Source organism: Lathamus discolor, chromosome 4 (assembly GCF_037157495.1).
Source record: "Lathamus discolor isolate bLatDis1 chromosome 4, bLatDis1.hap1, whole genome shotgun sequence".
Taxonomy (NCBI): domain Eukaryota; kingdom Metazoa; phylum Chordata; class Aves; order Psittaciformes; family Psittacidae; genus Lathamus; species Lathamus discolor.
This window is the reverse complement of record NC_088887.1, coordinates 86,754,325-86,776,462: the sequence shown is the minus strand read 5'-3', so window position 1 is coordinate 86,776,462 and position 22,138 is coordinate 86,754,325. Positions and strand designations below refer to the sequence as shown.

Below are 22,138 nucleotides of genomic sequence, written 5' to 3'. Positions count from 1 at the left end.
GCAAACTTATTTACTTGGTATTTACAAAACATGCAACATGAAAAGATCTTTTATAAGGTAACAGTGTCACAGTTTGGCTTTTTATCGCTAAATGTAGCCTTTCAGGAAAAACCCGAAGGAAACAGTTGAAGCCACAGCAATCGATTTATTTTCAATTTGAAGATATTTTCTGTTAACTTTAAGGAAAACTACTACTAGAAGGGTACTAGTTGGGAACTAGAAGGATTAACATAACTTTAAATCAATAAAAATTATTACCTGTTTTAAAAATTATGTATTTATGTAACCAACATGACCATTTTGAAGGACATCCTTCACATTTTTATGGAAGAGTGTGAACAAGTTTGCGCCTTACATATTAACTGAGTAAACATACAATGGCTTCTGCGATATCTGGGGTATAAATACATTGTAACTTGACATTTTTAACTAAATTCAGAAGCACTAATTTACTACTTATTATATCTAGCATAAGAGCTAGAAAATTACACTAAAGAGTACCGTGCTTCTTTCTTTCAGTACTGTCTTATCCTACTTTTTTTGTTGTGTTGTTTAATATTTTTCTTTGGTTGGTTGGTTGGTTGTTTTTTTTTCCCTTCTTTTCTGTATAAGCATAAGCAGATATCGATATCACTTTCAAGGATCCTGTTTTTACAAAGTGAAGTGGTTTAAACCCAACCACAAACCTCGTTCACTCACTCCCCCCCTTCTTGCCCTCCCCCTGCTCCTGGAGGGACGGAGAGGAGAATCGAAAAGAATGCAACTCCCACAGGCTGAGATAAGAACAGTTTAGTAACTAAGGTATAACACGAACCACTGCTGCTACCACCAATAATAATAATAATGATAAAGGAAATAACAAGGGAAGAGAATACAACACCTCAACACCAGCTGACCAATAACTCGCCCCACTCCCTCCAGCCGAGCACCGACCAATACCTCGTCCAACCCTGCCGTCCCTCTACTCCTTCCGGGTCACTCCAAGTTACATCCTGGGCATGACGTGCTGTGGTATGGAATACCTCTTTGGCTAGTTTGGGTCAGGTGTCCTGTCTCTGCTTCCTCCCGGCCTCCCCTCCTCCCTGGCAGAGCATGAGGCTCAGAAAGTCCTTGGCCAGACCAAACATTCGAGCAGCAACTGAAAACATCGGCGTTATCACCACTGTTCCAAGGCCAAAAGATCAAAACACAGCACTGTACTAGCTCCTAAGAAGGAGAAAAATGACTGCTGCTGCTCAACCCAGGACATTATCCACCCCTTATTCCATACCATTCACGTCATGCTCAGATCCCACATCTTCAATATGCCATCACTCTTACATATATATATACATCTACATATACACAGAGAAAAACATCATTTCTTAGTGCATGGATCTATAAAGCTGCTGAGTCCATCTGGTCCATGATGTCAGGCTCCATCTCTTGTTACAGTCTCTCAGAGCAGGAGAGGCTGTGTGCAGTGTTCACACTCATGAATAGCCTGGGCAATAGTGTCCATTGCTAAGTCCACCCCTCGATCATGAGTCCATCTCTATGTTGCATCTCTGCCCTGATGGCCTGAAGTGTCATGGCCCACCAGGCTCGAATAATTCACTGTCCCCTTCAGTAGTTTCTGCAGCTTGTTGCTGGGGACTCCATACAGCTGCCTTCCATCTCCGACGCTTCCAAAGCACTGGAGGGGCCCAGTGGACCAGATACTCGCTCATACTGTCCCACACACACTGCCACTCATGGCTGTCCAGCCTTGGGGAAGATCTCTTGTTCCTCCCATATTGTGGTCTAACCCCAGACAAGAAGCAAACCCGACTCTGCTTGACTTCTGAGATCAGACAAAATGGTCGTGGGTAGAACACCCTCTGTGTGTGTGCCAGCATGCTGATCCCCATCACAATCAGCAGGCAGGTCCCAAGGGTACCCAGAGGCCATTCAAACCCTTCAGAACTCTCCAATGACGCTGCTGTGCTTGTCCCTGGGGCTGGTGCAGCTGCTGTGCTTGCCGGCTCTCCCACCACCAGCTTCTCTTTCCCTGGGTGCAGCTCTTCCTCCTCTGCCTTGCTGGGAAATGCTGCCTGGGCTCCTGCATCCTCCTGCGGCTCTGCGGGCGGCTGCCGGGGAACGCTCTCGGCCGCCACGAGGCTCGGCTCCTCCGCTGGGCTCGGCTCCTCCACGGGGCTCGGCTCCTCCGCTGGGCTCGGCTCCTCCACGGGGCTCGGCTCCTTCGCCGCCTCCTCTCGCTGCTCGGCAGCCGCCTCCTTCCCGGCCTCCGGTCCCGCTCCCGCCGCCGCCTGGTCCCCGGGGCCGCTCTCCCGGGCCGCTTCGGCCGCCGCCGGCTCCCGGGGCCGCTCCCCCTCGGCTCTCCGCAGCCTCACGAAGACGAAGGCGAAAGGGCCAGGGCGGTGAAGAGCAGCGGGACGGCCGGGTACAAGTCCACGGCCACGTCCATCTCTCCCTGCTGCCGGAGCCCGTCCGTATTACAAGCCATTGCCATAAAGTACAGTGAAACAAAAACCTTAGCCCAAGCCCCACACTTGATAAACACTAACACAGGGAATACCGGCTCTAAGTAATGTACTACATTCTGAAGCTCTGAGAGCAAGAGAAACAACTTTGAGAGCCAATAAATCAGCACTGTGACGACTATTAATCTGATCATCTCCGTCGTTATCTCAACCCTTCAAGCCCCACGTTGGGCGCCAAAAAGAACTGAAGTGGAACAAGGGAAGAGAATACAACACCTCAACACCAGCTGACCAATAACTCGCCCCACTCCCTCCAGCCGAGCACCGACCAATACCTCGTCCAACCCTGCCGTCCCTCTACCCCTTCCGGGTCACTCCAAGTTACCTCCTGGGCATGACGTGCTGTGGTATGGAATACCTCTTTGGCTAGTTTGGGTCAGGTGTCCTGTCTCTGCTTCCTCCCGGCCTCCCCTCCTCCCTGGCAGAGCATGAGGCTCAGAAAGTCCTTGGCCAGACCAAACATTCGAGCAGCAACTGAAAACATCGGCGTTATCACCACTGTTCCAAGGCCAAAAGATCAAAACACAGCACTGTACTAGCTCCTAAGAAGGAGAAAAATGACTGCTGCTGCTCAACCCAGGACAAAAGCATTACCTTCAATTATAGGTAAGTATCTAATCCATCCAAATGTTTTGCAGGTCTTATCTTAACTTTTAAACATCGAGACACCTTTGTAAATTTCTTCACAAGGTCTGTATTTGTTTTTTCAATAGAGTGCTATAACATTTTAATGCAAATTCCTCTGGGATATCCAGTGTTTATTAGGGTCGAAGATTAAAAAAAATAAAAATATTTTAAGAGGCTCAGTATTTACAGTGTCAACTCTTCAGACAGTTTCATATTGACAATTAGAATGTCCAAGCATCTACTTAAAAATGTTTAATAGAATATCCAAGAAGACATTGATACTACTGCTTTTTCAATTCACCTCCCCCTCACATTTTTATGCAATAAGGAGCTTACACAAGTACTTCAGTCTGAGCAAAACAAATTAACCAAACCTTAAAATCTCATTTTGCATTACAATAATTGGGATGAAAAAAAAAAAAAAAACAACCAAAAAATCACAATGAAAAGAACTTTAACGGATTCTAATTATTATTCTAAATTATAGTTCTATTTGTGACAAATTTTATGTGCATTGCTTATGCAGAAACTAAAATGCCTGTCTTTAGGATACATCCTTATAAAGAATAAATAAATTTTATTACCACATTACAAAATCTGGAACAGATATCTTATATAAAAATTCTCTGATATCTTTACTTTTCTGCTAAATCTTTTTTCCTAGTCAAGGGACAATTTGGGGATTCTTTTTATTTATTTATTTTTAAACTTATCTTTTGATTTTATTGTTTCTTATACTCCTTAGGCTACACTGTTACAACCAATTTTGTCTACAGGGAGTCACTGCATCTTTGATCACCTTTGCAGGATGTTATTAAGTTCAGTGTGCATCACAGTAACCAGCCTTCCACAGCTATTGACCAATAGGTATCATTACAAATACGGTGGGACCACTCATTTGCTCTGTGCATAAGCAACAATTTTTAACCCAGATCCATAAGATATGGTAATATCATTTTACCTTACGTGAACAGTAATTTTTTTCTGTCTTGTAAATACACATTTACCAATTTATAGCAAGATTCTTTAACATTCTTAAGACAGTTGTGAGTAAGGGTGCATCAGTGACATCATGGGAATTGTAAAGGAATTATAAACAAAAGTCAGAATTCATTTTGACCATATATTTATGGTTTTAACCTTTCTATTTCATGTGTCTCAATCATGACACATGACACATGACCTTGTGTTGCAGTTCTGAAGTGTTTCTGAATGGAGTTATTTCCATAGGCTAACTGGTTGTAGGAACACAGCCTCTCTGTGAGTTCTTTTTTTCTTTTTTTTTTTTTAATAAAAGCAGCAAGTAGTATCAAGATAATATTTATTCAAATTTTGCACAGTGGATTAATTGCTTTTAATTAAGTTTACAAGAATAAAATGCATCAAACTCCAGTGAAGACTAGAAAAAAATCTTATAAAAAAGGTGCTATGTTTCATATTGCTATAATAGACCTTTTTCACATTGCTTATTAGTATCTTGCCAAACCTTAGGCATCTGCCAGGTAGCCATCTGAGCTAACGATCTGAGATTTACAATTAATGGAGAACAATATGAGGTGTTAGAGCAGTTTACATCTGCCTTGTATCTATTTTAGAATGAGATGACTCACTCCCTAAGAGCTATTTCTTGCTTTTAACTATAAAAGGAACGCCTTCATTTGACCAACTGAGACACTGTCAATATTTATATTTGCTGATAAGAATTCATTCCATCTGCTCCCAAACATGCAGAACTGGAATCATTGGAATCATCAGGTACCAGGTAATGAAATCACTGGAAATGCTTCACATCCTTAAAATACTCTTTGGGTCCAATTCTGATGATAATTCTCTCTGATACTGTCAACTCCAGGTAATGCCAGGATATTCAAATGAACAAAAAATACTACCCCTAAAAAGGAGCAGTCTCTTACACAAACAGATAATGCAATTTAAATTTAGGGAGAAACTTAGGATCAGCCCATTCCCTGTTACCAGACTACTCATCTTACATACTAGCAGCCAAAACCTAAACCAAACACAAACTAACCCCAAAAGTATGTATGACCAAGAGACGTGTTTACTTGAGGGTGTTGATGAATCACTTGATTTTTTGGCAGCCATTTTGGTATCAGCCACCAGAAATAAAAAACAAGTTAAACCATATGACTTAACTAGGAAAACTATTTTTTCCCAGTGGAATCTTTTTTCCCCAACTTCAATCCCCCTAAACTCTAAACCAAGTCATCTGAGCAAAACAGACTGATTTTCTGTTCATTCAGCATCTCGTTTTTAATCCCTGTGGATAAAAACCAATTGAAAAGGACAGCTTATTTTAGCTCCTCTTCACACAGGGGACTTAAAATGAACCGTCTCAAGGACAAAGGAGTTCAGCTTTCAGGTCTGAAGGAGAAGTATTTTATTCTCCACATCTGAAGCTAGCTCAGAAGCAGGAATACTCACCTCTGCCAGAACAAGCTTCTCAGCTTCTCAGGTGATGATTTGGCAGCTTGTACTAGGGTACCACTGAGAAGTTCTTATTCACACTTAAAGAACAAAAAGTTACAAAAAGATGTTGATTGTTCACAAAAGATTTTTGCTTATGATTCCACTTTACAGCCTAATGAAATCTGCTTTCCTTTGGCCTGGATTGCACTCCTGGTGGAAGTGAATACTACAGTCACATCCTGTTCAGTGGGTATATTTTATTACAGTCACTGTGGCACAGTCACAGAACAAAGGGAATGAAGGTGTATTTTACAATGCAAGAACAAAAGCAGAGCAATGTGTGAAAGGTGAGGACCTCTTTCACAAACTGCTATGGTGATTCTGCTGAATTTTTTGCTTTCTTTTGGAATTGTGGATACACAGCTAAGCAGCTGTCTTCTCAGCAGAGTGGATATGGGTATATGTCTCCACTGAAGGAACTCCAGAAAAAACACATTCAAAAGGGAGACACTAGCTATGTTCCCATAACAATCTAGATCATTCTGAATACTCAGAATCTATGGATATCCAGTTCAGAGCTCTTTTCCAAGCAATTCTCATATAGTGCACCAAAAGAATGAGGAAACAGCTGGATCCTAATACATAATTGCAAATTCTGTCTCTTAATAGAGTATCCTGGGTAGAAGTAGGAGCAGTAACAGTTCATTTTATTGCATAACTCCAGAAATGAACAAGCACTTGCGTTTCAGTGACAGGAATGGAAAACACCTACTCCAGCTGGACCCAAGCTCCTTGGAGCAGGGACCGCTCTAAAAAGAGAGACAGGTAGCCTTTGCAGTTTGTTAAGCTAAATGAGTCTATAAAGATGTTTCACACAGACCTGAATTACATAAAATCCCATAGCTTGTTTTAAGATCAGAAAGACATTTGGTGTATGAAGGTATCTGATTCCAAGGAGGCTGATATCCACAGATGATGACAGTTTAGTCCTACAGTTAAAATGAGGAAATTTTGAAGACTCTTGAATTGTACACATGGACCCTATATCTGATAATTCAATCCAGGAATAATCCTTGGTGTTGCACTAAGGCTTAGCTGATACATAAATAAAAGCTTATTGAGGAATACTATATGAATCTTGTCAATTGCTCCAGCACTAGTAACAAATGTAACCTGAGCGAAGGTACACGTGACCTTGGAAGTGTAGTCAATACAGAACATCTGTGGACAGATCATGAGATCACCACCATCTTCCCACTTGCTAAACTGGAGCAACACTGGTAAAAAAAAAGGCTTCTCTGGATAACTGCAACTGTATTGACTCCTAAAGAGGAGTTTATGACAAGTATCTGCTTCTGGTAGAGAACTTCACAGAGGATCTTCCATGTGGAACATCTCCCTTATGAGGAGAGGCTGAGGGAGCTGGGTCTCTTTAGCTTGCAAAAGAGGAGACTGAGGGGTGACCTCATCAATGTTTACAAATATGTAAAGGGTAGGTGTCAGGATGATGGAGCTAGGCTTTTTTCAGTGATATCCAGTGATAGGACAAGGGGCAATGGGTGTAAACTAGAGCATAGGAAGTTCCACGTTAACATCAGGAAGAACTTCTTTACTGTAAGAGTGACAGAGCACTGGAACAGGTTGCCCAGGGGGGTTGTGGAGTCTCCTACACTGGAGATATTCAAGGCCCGCCTGGACAAGTTCCTGTGTGATGTACTGTAGGTTACCCTGCTCTTGCAGGGGGGTTGGACTAGATGATCTTTTTAGGTCCCTTCCAACCCTTGGGATTCTGTGATTCTGTGATTCTGTGATCTGGAAGTTAAGTTATTCAAAGTCTACATTGATTTGGTATGACTTATGACCATTTTTCTGTACTCTCCATTACACAATGGCTAACAACTGTTCTCCCATTGGAAGCGAATGGCAGTTCACAAGGGCTTATTCTGTGAAACTGCAAAGTCAGCCATCAAGTACATGTGACAGCAGCGGGCAAGTCTCCTGCAAAAAATGCTAGATGGATGTGTTCATAGGGGTTTCTAACATGATACCACAGAACAAACTCCTGAACTTACTCAACTTATCACGGGGTGGAGACAAAGACCTTCACAATACGCAGAGTGTCAGGGCTCACTCCAGTTCTCAATGTGATCAGCACCTCCTAGAAGGGAGGGAGTAGCCTGAAACACTGTAAACTGGATACAATCACGTTAAGAGCTTGGGACTCACTGTTTGAGCTGATGCCTTCAATAATGTGCATAAAGCCTTTTATCTATAAAATTAAGCTTGCCTGGGGCTTCCCTCTAACATGGAGACTTAACTGCACTGAAATTTCCTGATATTCACTAAACTCGGTCATCCTCCAAACCACAGTAGTCACATTCAAACTGCACACTGAAGAATGATCTTGTGGCTGTGATAACCCCTGACTGTATGAATACTATGGATTTGCACAGGCTAAAACTATGCTAAGAATCATTCTCACTGTTTATTTGTATAGGCAACCAAGTTTCAGCAATGAAAAACAAACCAAAAGCAATGCAAAACTTAAAAACAAACCTCCCTGGGATAGTTCATTACTAAAATTTCTGTTCTGAAGGACCCCAAATGTCCTTGTGCTTAAAGGCATTTCCTTCCTTTCTACATGCCTGCTGTCTGCCCTGTGTGTGGTATCAGATAGATATAACACTGACAGAGAAGGTGCTTGACAGTACTTTAATTAAAGAATCTCCCAAATAAAATCTAATTAAAAGCTATACAGAGGGCTTGAAACTCTTCCATGTATGATCCACATTCTTTTTCCTGTTTTTTATCCCAGATGTGCATAAATAAATCAAGGACTCTTTGTTTTCTATTAGTTAACTGACTTTTGTTTTTTCAGTTTCATTAACAGCATGAAAGCACAAGGCTATTCTTCTGATCACTGTTGGGAATGAATACTAATTAGATAGCCTAATGCTGTATGAGAAAATCTATAGTAACTTCACAGCTCTTTTGCAACTTCAAAGGAAGGCTCCCAGAGTCACCAATGGCAGGAAAGGCCAGAAACTCAATCTCTAGTTCCAGTTCTATCTAAAACATTAAAGCATAACTGCAAATAATGAAAACCCAAGTTTTAGGATCAAAAAAGAAGCATTACCTAAGAAAATGAGGTTATCTTGAACTCTGCAAAGATCAAAGAATAACTATCCATGTATCCCAGGGCACTGGAATCTCAATCCTAGATTTTCTGCTATCACTCATCTTGCTGCTTGAAAAATGAAACATACTTTGTGCATAGCCTTTGTATGTAAGTTTTGGCTTCAGAGTTCCTCAGCTGGTTCACATGAAATATTCAAGAGACATACAAAAGAGGAAGCTTTGTTTCCTCTTAATTCAACCACAAATGAAACATACATTGTTTATTTGAATAAAACAATCAAATGAAGCAAACTGTGAACAGATTAAAGCTGTGCCTTGTATTGAAGTGGCACATTTTTTATCAAATATATCTTTCACAAGAACCTTTGGGCTTACCCTGTGAATGTATGCAAAGTATAAAACAGCACATAATTTTGATGTAGCATTTTAGTAATAAACTTACATCACACATATATATATAGCTATAATTTGAATTATACAACTTGTAAATACTTTATAGTTTAGCTTATTTAATTAGAAAACTTTATGCTTATTTCAGATAAAACAAGATGCAGCCACTACCTTTCAATTTTATTTACAAAATTAAGTTCTTCAGTTATAATCCTTACACATATAGTTAAATTTAAAAAAAAATCCCAAGGCCCATCTAACATTGAGTTTATAGTACATATTTGAACACATCTCATTTTTTTTCAGCTTTAAACAAATTGTGTTTTAAAAGTACATCCATCACATTAACTTTACAATTAGTCACATTGAATCTTCCCAAAAACTTTAACACCTTTTACTATCTTTAAATCAGTGGGATTTGGCAGTCTAATTTTCTGTCTTCCTGTTACTAACCTTAGATACACAGCTGCCTTCGCTTAGGGACAGCTCTTACCAAGTCTGCACAGCACTTGATGATCTGCCAGACAAATCATGACTATTCATATCATTCTACCAAATATCTACTATCATATATTACTGGCAAGTCTCTGAGTGAATGCATTTATGATCTGGTCTGATATGAGGCTCACCTACACACAGTCACAGAATGTGTTTAGAAAGGGGCAAGAGGAAGAACATTTACTAATGATTTTAAAAAGTAGGCAATATAATTTTGTTGTTTTGAACAAACCAGAGTTATATATTTCAATGATTTTGAGGTAATGGCCCTAAATAGCACCTTCAGAAATTCTGTCCAGAAAAATCATGTCCTTTCAGAAGTGTATGGATGTTTCTGGAAGAAGAAGTAAGGCCTATTTTAATTAACAGGAGTTAAAAGAAAAAAATTAAGATACACAAAGCAATGTGCAACTAGTTACAAACTAGTATTATTTCCTTTTTTTGTACTGATGGATATAGCAGAAGTTAACAATTCTCCTTTCAGATAAAAGATACTTATCTTTCTTCAGGTCTTTGTGATGTACGAAACACCCCCTTTGCTGAACTTTCATTCTGATTATTTTGCAGCAATATTTTATTTTATTGCTGGAACTGAAAGGTCTGGTATTGGTGCAGGATGCTTCCATCTCTCGTAAGACGTTTCATAGATATTTTACACTTTAACTACTACTTCATTTTTTTCTATGGCTCATACACATGAAATAATTTCACTAGATTAAAAAAATATATATAAACCTGACTGAATTACAGTTATTATATTGAGAAAATGGTTCTCTTTTTTAAATCACACCTAAGAAGTTTTCCCCAGGGAAAAACTTCTAACAGCAGGAACTATATGTGAAATTGATTTACATTTTTTATGTCCTTGAGTTAAGAATGTAGTGACGAAAAAAAAATTAAATAGAAGAAGAGTGAATAACTGTCCATCTGTCTAAATGGTTTGCTATTCCCGGGATAAAAGAATGAAGAGCTAAACTGGTCACACACATGAGTTGCTGAAAACTTTTTCACATACTGTGCAGTCAGTAATTGGAAAGCGGCAGCTGAATTCTCCAGATATTCTGTCCAGACTATGTAGGCTCCAGATTACAGATTAAAAAGATGAATGGGAATTTCTGCTAGCTGCTACACTGCAGGGTATCAGAACAGTGGATATTTCCTTCACTTTTCAGTGATCCCCTTGCCCACATCAATGTATCACAAAGAAGAAAGTGAACTGACTCGAAAGAAAAGGGGACATGAACTAGTCTGGTGGTAAATAAGGAATCAGAGGGCAAGAAAAGAGATAAGAAACTATGAAGACAGATAAATCATGAGGGATGGTGGAAAGAGAGTGGAAATAACGTTTCAGAGGATAGGTTTTGATCCAGCAAAGAACATGGAAAACAATTATTAACCCATGAGCAACCACTGTATTTAATTTCAATAAACACAAGAAGTTTGGGAGCATGTTCTAGGAATTCCCTTATCCCCTGTGAGTTATCACTGGATTGTCTATAGCACTTCTGAATACTCTTGCCTTCTGTACAAGGATGGCTACATTCATGATGAGCCCGTGAATCCAGGCTATACCCAAGGTTTGTTAGAGAGATTGTTAGTTGGATTTGGCTAAAATTCTCAGGATTAATATAGATAATTGTGTTCCAATGCCTGCAAATATTCCCTAGCCCTGTTTAATTTACTAGCATAACCATAGCTAGGAAATTTAGGAGTTTGATAAAAAAATGTGATGCAGAGAAAAGGAATAGAGAAAGAATAGTCTAACAGAGAAAGAAAAAATCTAACATTAATTTCCAAAGATAAGGACACAAGATGAGAATAAATCAGGATAAATCAGAATAAGCCTGGATGAAGAAACAGATGGAACAGAATTGCAGGACAGAGTAAAAACACCAGAATGGCCCATAGCACCCAATACATGTTCTCTTTCAGCATGTAAAATGGACTCATGTTTCCTGAATCTCACCACTATTCTCTTGTTAGCAAGTATGTGTGAAATTTCAAGTGCAAATTTAAGGCACTTTATAGTCTTATTTGGTCTCCAAAATGGGTCAGAAATAAAAGGAGAATGGTGTATTGCCACCCCAAGTGACAGAAATTAGAAGACCTTTGTTAACATTTTAGTTTCTAATTCTTCAGGGTGCCATTATGATAGCACATAAATGTGGTCATTTTTAAAGTTTGGACTTTATGTGACAGTTTAAATGAAAGAACATGTGCAAATGCACAAGGTAAATTAGAAACACTGCAATTACATGACCTGTGTGGTTCTCTTTTCCCCATTCATGAAGGCTGGATCTTATTTAGCTAACACCAAGAAGGAGCCTCCAAGAATTCCTCCTCATATAATAAACAGAGTATGTTACAGGATATAGTCAAATATTAAGCAGCATAAAGCACCCAAAAATCTTAATCTTTTGCAGAAAAGTAGGAAGTTTGCTTTTTCTAGATTTTCATTACCTCATCCAGTCTCCAAAGTTCTCAAGTAACCAGTAAAGTTCTGAGACAGCTTCATTCATATTGAAAATAGTTAAGTATTTTTTGTTTCCTTCTGTATCTCCTTAATTTCTTAATCTACACTTACATGCTAGCTTTTGTTGTCAATATTAACTGTGCTGTGTGTTTTCATGTGCTCTTTTAGCGAAAACTGAAGCAAAAGAACCAGACAGTACTTATGTATTTCCACAGTTCTGTCCCAACACTGTCCCTCATCTTCCTCATGCCTCCTCTGCCTTTTACCTTCCTCTTACAGAATGATTTAACATTAGCAGTAAGGTCTTCTGCTATTCTGCACCAAGGTATTTGTGATTTCTGCCCCAGTATTCCTGTGCTATTCATTTTATACTCACACCTAGCAATGATATTGTATCCTTCTCATGCTAGATTAAATATAAAATAAAATAAAATGCTCTTCAAATCATGGATCTCTAATCTGAACCCCCCTGGATGATGTACATTCCCAAATAGCAAAACCACAATTGAAGAGAGTAGACACTACCCTTTGAACATGTAGGATACTATATAAATGAAGATGGTCTGACACTTCTGGAAACTGAATTTCTCAGACATGATTCTCAAAATTAGCCTTTTTCAACGTAAACTATGTTTATTTGCAGTTTAAAATGGCAAAGTTATCAATGTCATAAAATAAACAGCACATAGCCCGATTAAATATTTCTAAGCAAACTCAACTTATGATTACATTCATTTATATGTATTTAGAGAGGATTAAAACTGCAGGATATGGGAAAGCCATTTAAAATTGAAGCTGAAATAAAATATTTTATAAATGCATTATTTTTTGTTAATTTAAATAATTTGTGGATGTATTTTAGGAAAAAATTAACAGCATGTATTTTATACTTATGTGATTTATAGGCAAGGAGAGGAAAAGTCAGACTACAAATCTTATTGCTAACATTTCCTCTTCCTTAATTACTTTATTTTGTAACTTTAGTATTCTTTCATATTAATGCACTTCAGACACATTGCATATAACAGATTGTTTAAGAAGGATAAAAACAAAATCTATTATTCATTAAAATGTAATAACTATTCAGAAGGAAGTTATGAGTTATTAACTCTGAGTTATGAGTTATTCATAAGTTTACATTACACAACAGAGTACCAGACTGTAACAGGAAATTAAAGTGACAACATCCAACTCATAATAAAAAATTTTGAAATGTTTCATTATTTTAAAATATTTATGTAATTATTTAAACTGAAAAAAATACTGAAATAGTAATATAGGGCTATTCTTCAAAAAATACTACTGTACTCTGTTCTAAGTATTTGAAAGCAAAGAAAAATACATAATTTTTTAGACTGTCTTCTTATACTTACCAAACCTGACATATTTAACAGTTTGCAGGTAAAAGATAAAAAATCCAAATTCTACCCTAGAAATGGTGTTTTGACTGAGAATAAAAAGAAAAAAAATATTTAGAACATAAATATAATTCAGTATACATGTATATATGTATATATAATTCAAATAAACAACTTTCTCTATAGGAAGTATAATATATGCTGCACAATACCTGTATATGCAAACTGAACAAGATCCCACAGTGCATTGGGGTCTATGCCTTCCATTTTGATCTCTTCTTGCTTGGCTTCACAAACATCACTTGTAAACATGGCAGCAAAGTAGTCAGAGACAGAACTAAGGACAAGTCTGCAAAAACGTTAGAAACTGGTTGTCATTTACATTGACATTTGTATTAGAAATCTCATATATTAAAAAAAGCCCTCAACTTAAAAAGAAAAAAAAAAAAACATGTTTTCATAGTAATTACAAATTACGAAGAGCAATATATTATTAATGCATGTAGGCAGCAAAATACAGCATGACATTTAATTCTAATTTGTTTTTGCTTCCTGTGATATGAACCAAGTCACATATTAGCATATGACTATAAAACAGACACAGAAATTAGTGTTCAGTCTTTCTGATAATTTTCCAATCATGCAAATGTCCCAATTGTTAACAAGATAATCTCTCAGTTACAGAGACAACGTATCTGAAAAACATTTTGTACTCCAGAAGTACTCAGCATTGTTCTTAAAGGCCTGTTTATAAAAAAAATTATTAACAGTACGTGACTTTGCTCAAGTCTTTAGCCTTCAGTAAAACTGTTTCGTAACTTAACATGTTATTCATTAAAACATGCAAACAGACAAAATCCTCAGCACTGTGTAATGCAATGTTTTTGTTAAGAAACTTTTCCAAAGCAAAATAACTTCACAATACTTAATAATGCGCATGACTTGTTCAGGGATCTCGTTTAGATAAATCAAAACCACAGCAAGTACCAAGTATGATTGTCATTGCTGGGACCCTAAGCTAAGACATTCTTCTAAATACCATCTATAGTAATATTATGGTTTTGTTAGGAGTGAATATTCACAGATGATCTTTAGCTAGGTATGTGGTATAAGTTACCACTCATCAGCCAGTGTGGTAATTAATTGGTTTTGCTCTCTTAGCTTATCCAATAGCAAAGTAAATATGAAAGTTAGAATTGGCTGCACAATTTTACAGTGCTTTAAGCTACTATACTTTACCTGCAAGCACAGCAGCTTGAAAGTGTATGTATGATCTTTACTCTAGTGCAAATGACGGATGATGGCAAATTACCCATTTCATCAATGGAATATAGCCAAAAAGTTAATTCATTTCAAGACAAACTTTTACCTTAGGAAGTGCTTCACAGGCTGAATTGAAGGGAGAAGAACTAGCTAATTACACTTAATTCTGAAAGGTGACACCTTTTGTAAATCTTGTGTTCCAGTGTTGAGATAGAAAGTGAAAGTGATAAATCAAAGCAATCATTTAATTTGTAATGATCTTCTGCTTTTTTCGTAGCTAAGAAGGCTCAAAAAAGCTCTAAATCTTGGTTTAAAGGCATGTTGACCTATTCATCAAGAAAGGTCAGGTGTCTCAGGATGTCACCCTTCTCAACTACTGAGAATACATAATAAACTCTTTCAGCCTTGAGAATCATAGCATGTAACTCCTGGTTTAAAATTAGTTTGTGGTCTCAGATTTTTCTCCAGATTAAGGGACTTCTTCATTTTTAATAAAGCTAAATTCAGCCTGATGTATTTCTGATATCTTTTATAATACAGAATATAAGTGATTCCTGTTGTGATTTTTTTTATCCTATGATACCTTTTTTTTTTTTTTTGTTACATTATATCTCCTCGCATTTTTCACAACTTTTTTCTCTGTCTCTCCCTGCTCTCAGAGGGATGGGGAGGAAGGTGTGGGGGGGAGTGAGCGAGCAGCTGCATGGTTCTGGGTTGCCGGCTAGGCTTAAACCATGACATTCACATACACCTTTGATACAGAACTCTCTTAACATTGTTGGTGTATTTACTAATTAAAAGAAGCAAACGAAAGAAGCAAATCTTGATCACATGTTCAAGCAAGCTCTTAACAATATTTTACAAGCAAGCTCTTAACAATATTTTACCACCTAGTAGAATCTCAGATGTTACTTGGACCGAAAACGCATAGGCATAACACAACTTTTTTCCAAAGATAATATGCCAGCTCGTATAGAAGCTGAACATTCATTTCTTTTAAATGCAATTTGTTGCCTGTAGAGGACACCAGCTGACACTGGGTGTCTTTACTAATAGTGGTGCTCTACAGATCTTCTCACAGGAGGCAAGCATTTACTGTATATAGAAGACATGATTTCCTAGTAGCAAAACATATACTAAGGTATAGCCACGCATGGACTTGAAAAAAGAAATAAGAAAAAAAGGAAGTAGACACTGGTTGCCATTTCCAGAACAACTTTGGCAGTATAAACAAAACTGACATCTTTCCTGAGTAAAATACATCAAAGAAGCAAGCTGTAAAACAGATCAACTGTGATTATGCCACGTAGTAATTACCTTTCCTGATGACTGTGGTACTCATCCCTCACCAGTTTACTCAATACAGAAAAAGCTGTAACAGCCTTGCAAAAATATACGGTGAATTTAATCCAGTACATAGACTATTACCTGCTCAGTATCAAAGATCATTAGAAAAAAATTATGTCTAGACGCCAATACATTTTTTTGAAATCAACTATTGCCCACAAACTTTAAATTGCTATCTCCTATCTCAGAATTCTGGTTGGTAGCTAATTGGGATCACTCACTTTCATGTGGTCCATAGTTTGGAATCAGATGTATTTTTTTTTCTTTAATTCAGTCTTTCTTACACAATTACAACTGGCTTTAATACACACAAAGTAGAAAATGGTGTAATTTCAGCACAAATGACACCACAATGTCATTTGTACTAAAAAACAGCACAAACCCAAATCTTCCTGTTCTGTACTTACTAACAGACTGTGCAAAACTAAGTGTGTTTGCTGTAAAGTTATTGGTACTGTGGGGAATTTTGCTTGTTGAGATCTCCACTCAGATTTTTATCCATGGCAATGTATTTGTTTTGCAACATTTTTGTTTTATTTTTCTTAATCTGTTAATTCTGTTCTTTAAAGTCATTTCATTTTAATTAGGATCAAGCTGAATGTGTAACATCCATTCCCTACTGAAGAATTTGCCACTACAGGTACATTCTACTTCCATCTGTCATCTAGTCAGCATTTCACATATAGAATTCTTTGCCATTTACCTTTCTTCCTTTGCAGTCACGACACTGGAAAGTTAATTTGGGCTTGTTACTGCTGTAACTGCTTCCATCATCTGAATTTATAAGTATGTAAAGAAAGCCATGAAATATATCACGAATTATCCTTGTCCATTCTTGTCAGTGACTATATAACAGCTAATGAGAATTGTTTCATACTTTCCATCTGTAACTCTCAGTATTGATGGTCTGTCCTGTGTGCTTATCTCATCTTGGAGAAAAACTGAACAGAATTACACAATAAAGTTGGGGTTTTTTCTCTGACCATCTGAGCAGTATTTCTAGACTGACCTATTTGTAAAGGAAAACTGATCTAGAGCAACCACATAATAATAATAACAGCAACATCAAGAATAAATAATCGTCAAATGAGAAACCAACAACCCCCCCCCCCCCCCAAGCCCACGGGCAGGCAGATGGAATTTTGAAGATCTGATTATGCCTGAAACAAGCAAGTTTCCTTTGCGTCTTTACTTAACCAGAGTTTTCTTCCACTTTAACCTATTATATAATGCATAGCTGAGAGTATGTGATACCACCAATCTTCACTAAGTGATGTTCCCTCTTTGCCCTGAGGACCATGCCTTTTATGTTTACATTCTCTTCTTTGTTCCTTTTTTTTTTTTTTTTCATTTTCTTTTAATTCTTTTGCTGTCTCTCAGACATTTAACTGTAAATACAGTAAGTGGATCTTTATCACTTCAACAGTACAAAATGAAACACAAACGTACATGTCACTACATCTCTTAAACTGCCACAGTGTTTTTAGGAATGTTACATAGATCCGACATTATTTCCACCAAACAGTATCTACCACAGCTTTAGTTTTTTCCATAGACCAGAAGTAATGCATGTATCATAGCTACCAGACTTGATAACAAAGTCCATATTCCAAAACACTGTGGCAGTGTCACTTTCTGTCCATGCGTCAATGTGTCAGTTTTGAAGCTATCCATTTGTGCAAGCTGTATGTTGAACTCTGTGCTCTTTTGAACCAGCAGAAAGATGGAAGAGAAAAAAAAAAAAAAAAAATAAAAGGACAAAAGTATGAATCCAGGCAATTTTTCAATATTTGGGAATGAGCAAAAATCCTGATGATTACCAAAAAGTGATGAAGATGAAAGCTGATGAAGGTGTTACGAAGCAGAGCTCAGTATTTTTATCTACAAGAAACCCCACATATTCACACATAGCATACACACTTGAATGTAGAAAGACAACACAATCAACTGCAATCCCCTATTTGCGGGGTTAATGATTTTATTTATTCACTGTAACTCGACAAGGAAAAGAGGAAACAAAGCTTGCAGGAGAAGGAAAAATTAAATTTTAGCTCATTTGAACTATGAGGAGAAATGTCAGAAACACAGGGATCAGATTTGATGAAAGTAGAGATCTGTGAACTCATTAGAATAACTGACTTCTTCAGTATGTAGATCTTTTTGAGGTCCACTTATCATCATTTTATTTGGAAGCCACTTTATACAAAATGATACTATAAAGCAAAATTCTTAATTTATCTTCACTACTTATTCCTTCATAGAGCTCAGTTTGGTGAAATCTTTGTGTGTTATCTTTAACCCCCTTTTTTTTTAATGGCAGCCTGACAGGTCTTCATGACACAAGTTATTCTTGGATGGCCTCCTTTGTCATTCTTTCATCTACCTGGTTTTGTTTGGTTTATGTTTATATTCTATATCATTTGTCTCCCTCTCCCCTCTTAAAAGAAGGAAAAAAAAAAAAATCACCATCTTAGTCACCCTCTTCTGCACACACTCCAATAGTTTGATGTCCTTCTTATATTAAGGCACCCAAAACAGCACACGGTACTCAAAGTGAGGTTGCACCAGTACAGTATAGGGTGGGACAATCACCTCCCTTGATTGTCTAAGCTATGCTATGACCGGGGAAGAGTGTGAGGAGGAAGAAGTGGCAGAGACAACGTGTGACAAAATTACCAGAACCCCTATTCCCCACCCCTCTGAACTGCTAATGAAGAGGAGGTAGACAAGTTGGGATGGAAGATGAGCCTGAGAAGAAGGGAGGGGTGTTTATAGTTTCTGACTATCTCACTTTGCTGTTAACTGGCATTACATTAAATTAATTTCCCCCAAGTCTGCTCTGCACTTGATGGTAACTGGTAAGCCATCTCACTGTCCTTATCTCAACCAATGAGCTTTTCCATCTTATTTCCATCCCCTTGTCCTGAAGAGGTGGCTAACTGATGGAGTGGCTTGGCAGACACCTGGCAACTAGCCAAGGTCAACACCTCACAATCAGACACAGGTGTTCAGGTAACTTAAGCTATAGATCTCCATTGATTACAATGAGGTTAGACACATGGCCATGTCAAAACCAAAACTTACTTAGATAGCCAACCTTAAAATCTCAGAAATTATCAAAACTCAAGGCCCATTTCTGCATGAGGAAAATCTTGAACTGGTATGTACTGAATGATGTGAACTTAAGATCTGTTATGTCTGAAAAAGGTACAAATAAAACCAGAAAAGTTCCTTGTGGAGACCACAGAAATTCCTCTGAAAATATTAATGGCATTTTCAGCATCAGGAAATATACTTTATCTACCACTTCTTCTTAAAAAAAAAAAAAAAAGGTAAAAACAGAAGCTATCAGTCAAGGTTAATATTAAAAGCTTATCTAAATTGCATCTCTGCTTTCCCTCTGATAGCAGGAATTTCTGCTGTTCCTGACATTCTGTCCCAACCATATTACTTGAACAATTTTGTTTTAAACTCATGGATGGTACGTTGTGCTAAACATTACAGTTTAGATGCAATGTTTGAAACGGGAAGTTCCTCAGACCTTAATTACAGATATCTGGGAGTGATACATAGGGCAGCTGTACTGCTTCTACTGTGTGCTTTCCATGTGCATCTGTTACTGATAAATGCAAAGCAAGCTGAATCTCAGCACTACACACTGTGCATTTTACCTCTTTTACCCACTGCCTTTAAACTGCCTTTCCTTCTCTACCTCATAGAATCATAGAACAGTTAGGGTTGGAAAGGACCCCAAGATCATCTAGTTCCAACCCCTCGGCCATGGGCAGGGACACCTCACACTAAAGCATCCCACACAAGGCTTCATCCAACCTGGCCTTGAACACTGCCAGGGATGGAGCATTCACAACCTCCCTGGGCAACCTATTCCAGTGCCTCACCACCCTAACAGGAAAGAATTTCCTCCTTATATCCAATCTAAACTTCCCCTGTTTAAGTTTTAACCCATTACCCCCTGTCCTGTCACTACAGTCCTTGACAAAGAGTCCCTCCCCGGCATCCCTTATAGGCTCCCTTCAGATACTGGAAGGCTGCTATTAGGTCTCCATGCAGCCTTCTCTTTTCCAGGCTGAACAGCCCCAACTTTCTCAGCCTAAACCCCAACTTTCTCAGCCTAATCCTTTCAGCTTAACTCCTGCATTCATGTTTTCCACTTTATTGATACCAGGTTTTTTTTCTTAAACATCTTCTCTCTATAGTAGCACTCAAAATACATGAAAAGATGGCCCTTCCCCCTACAGAACTAAAAAGGAGACCACAAATTAGTTTGTGGAAAGAGTTTTATTAAATTTATCTGGATTATAGTAAATAAAAGCTGTACTACTTTAGAGCTGAGCATCCAAAAAAGGCATCAGCTGAATTTATGATGAAAAATCTAGAATTTTGTGTTGCAAGACAGTTTTTCAGAAACTTTTCAGAAAGATTAGCCACTCTGACGCATTTCTTTGTTCTATATGTAAATGATAATTTTGTTATCAGTCTGTGCTATCTTTTCCATCACAGTAAGAATCCCCTCTGATCCCTGGGTATCAGAAAGAACACTAATGCCTATGTATCTTTGATAGTAAGATATATCAGAAAATGAAGGAACTCTTAATTTCTCATTCTAAACTCAACTATACTTGACAATATTGAAACATCAACAACACAAGGTTTCTTGGTTACTTTTCATTCACAATCTTGGGCTCTCAGTAAGTGCAATGAAAACCAGAATCACAAGCTGAGGATGTAACTCTCCACCTATATTTTTTGCATTTTGTATTCTTATTGAATTTTCTTTTTTATTGCAATTCCATCTCCATGATATGGAAAAGTTTTGTTTTGACTGAAAAGGAATAGGTAAATTCTATGCTTATATCATTTTTTTTTTTTTTTTTTTTGCTTTATCCCCCATTCCTAGTCAACAACTTATGGCTTAAACCTTATTCTGAGTTTAGCGTTGCCTATAATATTTACTTCTTGGCTGGAAGTTTTAATGAACTCTCTAGTGTAAATCTTAAAGGTCTATCTATCATTTGTATTGACTTTGGCTGGTTTTGGCATTTTTGATCTTTATTCAGCCGCTGTAGAATACAGTATTTCAAATACAGTATTTAAAAAACAATGCAATTCAAGTTAGTTTCCTTCAATCGAAATAATCAAATTATTTGTGGCAAATATGTATTTTTAATTTCATGTTGACCTATGGATTATTGCTTAAGAATTTTTTTTTACCTTGGAAATAATTACTGCTCTGATCATGTCACTATAGTTCTGAATAACATTTACTTCCCAGTGGTTTTCTGTTTCAGATGACATCTACTAGCTGCAGTCTAGTTAGATTTCTAGATACAACTGCATTTGGCTGATTGTATGTTTCATAGAAGGAAGTGTCAATTATAGTGGGTTGGCTTTATTAATTTGCTTGTTTTGTAACAGCAATGCCTGAGTTCCTTCTATTCCATGCACTGTAAAGTTGCAATGTCTGAAAGAGGTTATAGTCTAAACGAGAGGTACAGAAAATGAGAAATATATATATAGCATGCATCTCCAAAGTGAGCAGAGAAACTATAAATGCCATGTTCATAATATTTTAAAATTAGAGTTATGGCACAGCAGTAACTTCTCCTCTAGAGAATAAGTTATTGAAACAGATCACCAAAGGACATAATCAAGATAAGTGATTAGAGAAGAGGGGACAAAAGGAGCTAAAGCTACCAGCAATTACTTTTTTTCTTTTTTTTTTTCTTTTTTTTTTTTTTTTTTAGCATGGTTTACCTTCAGGTCTTTTATGTCCCTGTGCCCAGTGGCAGGATCTGCGGGGTGTCACTCATAACAGAAGATGTACTTAGGCTGTGGTTAAGTGAATTGGACATACACAGGTCCTTGGGACCAGAGAAGATATGTTCAAGGAGCAATGGTTGAGGGAGCTCAGCAATGTTATTGAAAGACCACACTCTCTTTAACAGATCATGATAATTACAGGAGATTTCTGAAAACTGGAAAGATCAATTTCCATGTCATTTTCAAGATGGAATATATGGGTAACTACAGACTGGTTGTATATTATAATTTTTTTCAGAAAGAACAAGAATATT

The 22,138-nt window shown here is 37.6% G+C and overlaps 1 protein-coding gene across 2 annotated transcripts in view; it reads right to left on the bottom strand.

The window, feature by feature from the left end:
- KLHL1 (kelch like family member 1) overlaps positions 1–22,138 on the bottom strand; it is a 196,870-nt gene that overhangs the window by 112,680 nt on the left and 62,052 nt on the right. For both annotated transcript variants that reach the window (XM_065675814.1, XM_065675815.1), the window contains one exon: positions 13,646–13,782. In XM_065675814.1, the coding sequence (XP_065531886.1) occupies positions 13,646–13,782 (137 nt within the window). The remainder of the gene's footprint in view (positions 1–13,645; positions 13,783–22,138) is intronic.